Raw genomic sequence first — 6,778 nt, 5'->3', positions numbered from 1 at the left:
TAGAACCTTAACAAGACTTTGGACTTTCGGTTGCACGTAGCTATCTATTTCTTGCGTCAAAACAAGTTAAAAATGACGCGATTTCAGGCGAAACCTGCACTGATTGCGTAGTCTTAGCTCAAAAGCCAGACAAATCTTGTTGATTTCAAAGAGCCATGGCTGTGTGCCCAACAGTGAAATAGACAGGCCTACGTCACATTCCTGTTTGACACAACAACCCCAAGTCCAAGCTCTTATTAAAATGGTTCTAATGTCTATACGTCAAGAATAAAAATGCAACAAAAATTCATTCATCAGTTTTATTCAATCTACATGTACTTGCATTCTTTAAGATCTATGGTTTCTCAATGGATGTTTCTTATATTGCTGCTTTGTGTAAATCCATTTCATAAATTTGTAAAAGGCACATCAAATACACAAATATTGTATGGAACATAAAAGTAAAAAAAAAACAACCATACATGCATAAAAAGTTAAACTCATAAGAAAGGAAAACGAACCCCCTACCCACCCCACTACTTTTGAAAACTGATATGCACAGGATATGTAAAAAATGAAATCCATACAATTTATGCTGTTATAAACGTTTAGGATTTCACAGTAGCGAAGAGAACCAGCACAAATGCGACCCAGACGAGGACTGCCCGGATGTAATGGCGGGAGATCCAGCGTTCCACGGCCTCCCTCACCCACTGATTCCCTGTCAACATGACACGGTCAAACATTTCAATAGTCATCGTCACATGTATAAATCAAAACTAGGTTTATTAAATCGAATATATTATTAAAGAGAACATTAAAAAGAAACCTGCAGGGTTATTGTAAGTGCCATTTTTACCTTTCTTTGTAATGACATCTTTCTCCAAAAGAATCTTAATTTCCGGACGCATGACGATTATGGTATAGACAAACGAGAAGAGAGAGAAGGCCACTGGAGCCAGCCAAAGATTCCGCAGCTCATCAGAGGCGGGGCTTAGGTAGAACACGCCTCCAGAGGACGCTGCCATACACAGCGACATCACAGGCTGTAATATGAGGCAAAACTCAACATAAATACATTGCAATGAAGTATAATTTACTAGTATATGTTTTTTAGTGGACTGCTCTTTCCAGTGTAGTTTCAAATTTTTGATTTCACCTGAATCCTAAAAAATAAATATGCAATTAAAAAAATCACCGTAATTCAATTTAGCAAATAAAATCGCAAAATTAAATTTAAGAATCTAAACGTATAAAGGTGTAACGGCATAAAAACACTTGTATTGAACAGCGATTTAACACTCTCTTTAAGAAAAGATGAGTATACAGAATTAAGTTTTAACACTCTTGTAGCTAGAAATATGTCATCAAATATATAGAATGTCGGATCATTAATAAAATTAAGAAACGTGCGTCTATTGTTTACTATGTTGCATTGCATGGACAATTTTTTTTTAATCAAGATTGTAAGAATAAGTAATGTATGTACAATGTAATGTACAAGTTTGCAAATTTCAGTAAGATGAAATTTAAATAAAAAATTATTTGAATGCTTGTATACTCTAATGTTATTTTATTTTCATTTATACATGTTGATTTGAAATAATGCTTTGGTGGTTCTTTAGGGTACAAACAGAAACAAGTTTGTGGACATTTCAGAAAAAAACCCCACAAACCTGCTTGAACAACGAAGGTTTATTCATACAAACTTTCAATATAAACACATTTAAAAAAAAAAAATTTCATATTGAAAATAAGAAAAACTCTAGCTCTGACACTTGATATGACTTCAGTAAATAGCATAGCATATAATATACTGCATGGGCCATATCACAGTTACCTGGTTTTATATCTTTATCCTAATAAACAATTTCCCTAAATCAACGATCAACATCAATCTCTCCATACCATACACATTCAGGCTATACATGTATGCACAGGGGTTTAATCAGGTACTAATTAACATGCTCTATTTGTTCTCATGGGCTTTGCTATTATATAAATAGTGCCTGTTTGGGAGGGCAACTGCATTGACACCCCGAGACAACCATTGTCATCCGACGCAAAGCGGAGGTTGACAATGGTTTTCGAGGGGTGTCAATTTCAACAGTTACCCTCCCAAAAAGGCACTATTTATTTTATTAGACTGAATGACTTTTTTAAAATTTTAAAGAAATGAAGTGAATTCTACAGCAAACCATACACGCATAATTTACGCGCATGTAACAATTCTTTGTGTTACCCGTTGCCAAGTGTGTTGCTAACGCTGGGGGTAATATAACGGATTACCAACTGCGTCTAAACCATTTAACATGAAAGTATAATAAAACTATACTCGACAAAGTTAAAAATATTTATATCTTCAATATATTTTTAGTCATATATAATATAAAATTATATAATTTACATTTATTTATTTTACTGTGTGATATTTCATCTTTTAATATCCATACCACAGGGACAAAACCCGTTATGATTACATTGAAATTAATGTCAAAACGGGCTTGGCCCCTGTGATCAAATACACCAAATACTGTTCAATGATCCGCCCCTTTACAAAAAGAAAGAGAGATCGTGTGCACTCTACCGTGACATTTATTCAGCTTTGTTTACAGTTGATCTAGGCCCATTTCTCGTGATAATGCATCAAGAAATAATTCGTCAAATAACACATATTTATCAGCCCGATTCTTGCGAGAATGTGACTTACGATGAGTTTGGCTGCCCTGGTGAAGCTGGTGGACCATTGTTCCCACAGAGAATGCAGGGGGAGGTTGGATCGACTGGGGGCCTCTATCACTGCTGCATACACACTGCAGCCCGTGTAAATTCCCGCTAACATGCACGTGAAAACCTTTAACAGTTCCACGGGGGATATCGGCACACTCATGATACTTTTAACAATATCATCCATTTTCCCTTGGTTTACTTTCGTGTCCGTCTTTCGTTCCTCCAATGTAAATAGAAAATCTATATTTAGATTATTCTTGTTATTCTACAGGGGGCGGGGAAAGCCATTGATCAATATGGAAAAAAAATAAATTATATATATATAGTGGCGCGACAAACACTATGAATAAATGATAAATATTTTATTTTCTTGACCGAATAACTCAAAATCGGGATAAATGAATAAATTTTAAAAAAAATTATCCGGAGAATATTGAGTTTCTTTAATGTTTTTTCTTTTAGGTAGAAGTTGACATATCTCGCGGTCATACTAAAATACGCATGCCGTGGAAAACACGCCTGCCGAGAGAAAACCACACGCCTGCCGTTTACCTGACGGATTATTTTAATATTTTCTTTGATATTTTATTTAACTTAACTAAATTAAGTATCATAATAACAAAAAGTTGACTTTATATTGATTAATTAGCACAAAATTAGCAAAAATGTTCAATGTTGGTAAAGATAGACAACTCTTACGTAGAATTCATACGCCTGCCGAGGAAATCTAGACGCCTGTCGTTTATCTGATAGATAATTTTTTTTTCTTGGATATTTTATGTTTCCTAACTAAATACATTATCAAAGAAACAAAAGGTTATTTTGTATTCGCTGTTTAATGAAAAATATTATTAAAAATGTTCAAAGTCTGTAAAGAAGACAAAGACTGAAAGAGTTCTTACCCTGCTTACGCCTGCCGAGACACTGAGTTGTAATAAGCCTGCTGATTTAATCATTTATCCATGTCTTTTATTTTTATTTCTTGAAAAACTTCAGCTTTTTACATAGTTATCGTTATACTGTATTAGTGTTATCATACCCTTATTCTTTTGTTGCAATTAATTAAAGATATATTACAAACTCGAATCAGGGAAATATGTACTGTTATATATATATACATGTACAGGACTTTTGTATGTCTCTGCTCGAATTTTAAGATTAAAGATGGTCTCTAGTTTTTAGAGGAACCCTTAAAATATGCATGTATTTTACGTATAATCAAAATATTTTGTTTTATATTCATACGATCTAAAAGTGGTGTCTGAAATAAGAAGGAACTTCAAAGTATACTGATGTGAATATATATAATTAATGCACTGTTATACTAAGTTCAGAAATACGTATGGAGTCAAACTGTAAAAACTGTGTTGGGTGAACATGTAAATACAAAATTCAAGACATGCAGCCTAATGGAAATTAATATTTACACCAACTAGATGCAATTGGACAATTTCATTTTTTAGAGAAGTACTAGTGGACTGGCATAACCTTTATCCGTGTATGAAGGCAATATAATGTATTTCTTAAACAAACAGGCTAGCGTACTTCAGTTGTGTAACATTCCAGATTTTATAAATATTTATGCTCCTAAATTATTAATTCTAGTAAATGTATATGGGGAAAGGTTAGACTTTTTGAGCAAAGTGCACGTGCATTTACATTTTCATACACAATTAGTTCTGTACAATGTTTGTAACTGTTTACATCTTGAAAAACTTTTTCATCTCAAGAATTTCACTGCCTAGTTCATCAAACTATATCTAAATCTCTAGATTCTGGTACTGTTTCGCTGCGTTTTTAAAATCAAATATTACACAGGACATTAATTCATGAATAAGCCTGCAGCAAAATTTTACATTGCATGATATCAGTGTAGCGGATAATTATTCCATTCAAGGAAAAGAGGGGTGGGGGGGGGGTATCAGTTTGAATATTTAAAAAAATAACCGGCTTTTTCTGTTCGTATAGAAGAAAAAAAGCAGACTTATAGAGCATGCAATCACCAAATCAAAGCAGAACTCTGTAGGTTGATTCAATATTCAACACAATCAATATACCGGTATAATTATTGCAGCTACATGTTCAGTATATGCTTTATTTTGGGGTTATCATTCAGTATTAAGTTCGTTTAATTTTTCCAAGCTGATGAAAATGTGACCGGCTTAAAATTTTACGATTTATGGTCTCAGTTTTTAATGGAGAAAAAAAAGAACCCTGGTTTAATGATTAACATTGTAAAGTGATTCAAATCATGTCAATATTCTTGGTTATAAGCCTGGACTGTCTCGTAAATAATAATGAATGATAATTTTCCCTACAAAATAAGTTTTGTTTTTCTGTATATCTTATAAGCTTCTCGAGGATACATTGTATATAGTAACACAAATGTTTCAATGTTTACGGTTATGAATGGACTATACACGTTTTATGAAGAGAAGTAAGTCTGACCAATTAAAAACTGATGGCTTATTAATCAGAAATATTTTTTTTATTAAGTGCTTGTACATGAGATATACATATATAAGGATAAAATGGTATTATTTTTCAATTTCATATAGATACATAAAAAATACAAATATATGAGACAGAAACCATGATATGGCGACCTTGCTCTATCAATTGGAATAATTAAAGTGGACTGCAAGGTTTTAATAATACTTTTGGGTTAATAATTAGTTGTAAGTTCAAAGGCTATACACAGTATCTTAAAACATACTTAGGTAGATCGACTCCTTCATAACTATTTTTCTTAGTCACCTAAAAACATGCAAATGAGAGAGAGAGAGAGAGAGAGAGAGAGAGAGAGAGAGAGAGAGAGGTGGAGAGAGAGAGAGAGAGAGAGGGGGCTTGTGTACAAGCTGTGTGCTTCACGGTCGTCTTCCAATATACAGGTAGGTAAGGTCTATTGTTTCTTAAGAGACAAAAAACCGTTCAATTCACACAGAATACACAAGAAACTAACACGTGTATGTATACGCGTGTATCGGTAGAGCAACGATCACTAGTTATCTTTGGACATGTAGCCCCAACCCCGATTCGCCCAAAATATTATAGCAAAGAACATAATAAGTAAATTATCTTGTTATTAGTGCATGATTTGTAATAAAATGATATTAAAGTACATTAATCTGTATGTGCATGTTCTGATTGTGGTCCTGTTTTTTTTTATTTACAAAACTGTGAGTGTAACCGTTTGAGGGATAATGAAGTGAATGATATTGTAAGCCGTTTGGTATGATTATATACATTGAAGAATCAATAATTACGAATGCATGCATTATTCTTTTTTTTTTTATCAAAACCTCCACGACCTACGATTAATTATAGTCAGTATGGTTGATTGATATAAAAATTGTCGGGAAGATATTCAAAGACAACCGATCTGCATAGAATATTGCGTTCATTTTTTGACTCATAAAATTTTTACTCATGAAATAAATTAAAACCACCACGTTCAGACGTCGAACATTTGGAATGTGAATGTCTTACGCTTACCGACTCGCTGCAGTTTTCTCCATATTTTTATTGATTTTTTTTTATTGAAAAATACATGTACTAGAACAGTTGAACGCAGGTGCAACTACATTTATTAGTATTTTTTCTCTTGATATTTGAATTGTTTCCGTTAATGAAGAGTGAAAGAAAGAGAGGGCAGTGGATGGAAAAGACGGAGAGAGGAGAGAGAGAGAGAGAGAGGAAGTGAAAGGAGAGGAGACAAAGATAGAGGGAGAGGGATAGAGATGCAAGAAAACAGCTTAATTTCTTGCTTTAACACGCAAACAACTATATACACGTATGTACACGCCACGTTTCTAAAGCCTTCTCCTTTCTCATAAGGGTTCCCATATATAGCAGTGGCGTCGGAAGCAAATTGAAAAGTGGGGGGGGGGACCTAAATACTACCCCCCCCTGAAAAAAATATACTGGATGCACAAGTTTCGTGTTACGTTTTAATATCATTGAAATCTAATTGTTATGTCTTTATTCGTTTACTTTGTAAAGTTAAATGAAATATGAAATATTGTTTGAAAATACAAGATTATCAATTTTTGCGTTAGGCGAAAAGTTA

General features: G+C 33.5%; 1 protein-coding gene across 1 annotated transcript; it reads right to left on the bottom strand.

Moving 5' to 3' along the window:
• Positions 1-285: 285 nt before the first annotated feature.
• On the bottom strand, positions 286-2,945 carry LOC128163503 (uncharacterized). Its single transcript, XM_052827116.1, has 3 exons — positions 2,690-2,945; positions 839-1,025; positions 286-700 (listed from the first exon to the last, which is right to left on the bottom strand). The coding sequence occupies exons 1-3, from the start codon at positions 2,891-2,893 to the stop codon at positions 588-590; spliced, it is 504 nt and encodes a 167-aa protein (XP_052683076.1). The 5' UTR covers positions 2,894-2,945; the 3' UTR covers positions 286-587.
• Between the last annotated feature and the right edge of the window lie 3,833 nt (positions 2,946-6,778).

Source organism: Crassostrea angulata, chromosome 9 (assembly GCF_025612915.1).
Source record: "Crassostrea angulata isolate pt1a10 chromosome 9, ASM2561291v2, whole genome shotgun sequence".
Lineage (NCBI taxonomy): Eukaryota > Metazoa > Mollusca > Bivalvia > Ostreida > Ostreidae > Magallana > Magallana angulata.
The sequence above is the reverse complement of the archived record's forward strand: the minus strand, read 5'-3'. Positions and strand labels throughout refer to the sequence as shown.

Bases quoted from the DNA above. Each gene is read 5' to 3' on its own strand.
- LOC128163503 (XM_052827116.1), bottom strand. From the start codon at position 2,893: ATGGATGATATTGTTAAAAGTATCATGAGTGTGCCGATATCCCCCGTG. The intron at 1,026-2,689 runs GTAAGTCACATT...CTCATATTACAG, and splicing joins CCAGGGCAGCCAAACTCATC to CCTGTGATGTCGCTGTGTAT. The intron at 701-838 runs GTAAAAATGGCA...TCATGTTGACAG, and splicing joins AGATGTCATTACAAAGAAAG to GGAATCAGTGGGTGAGGGAG.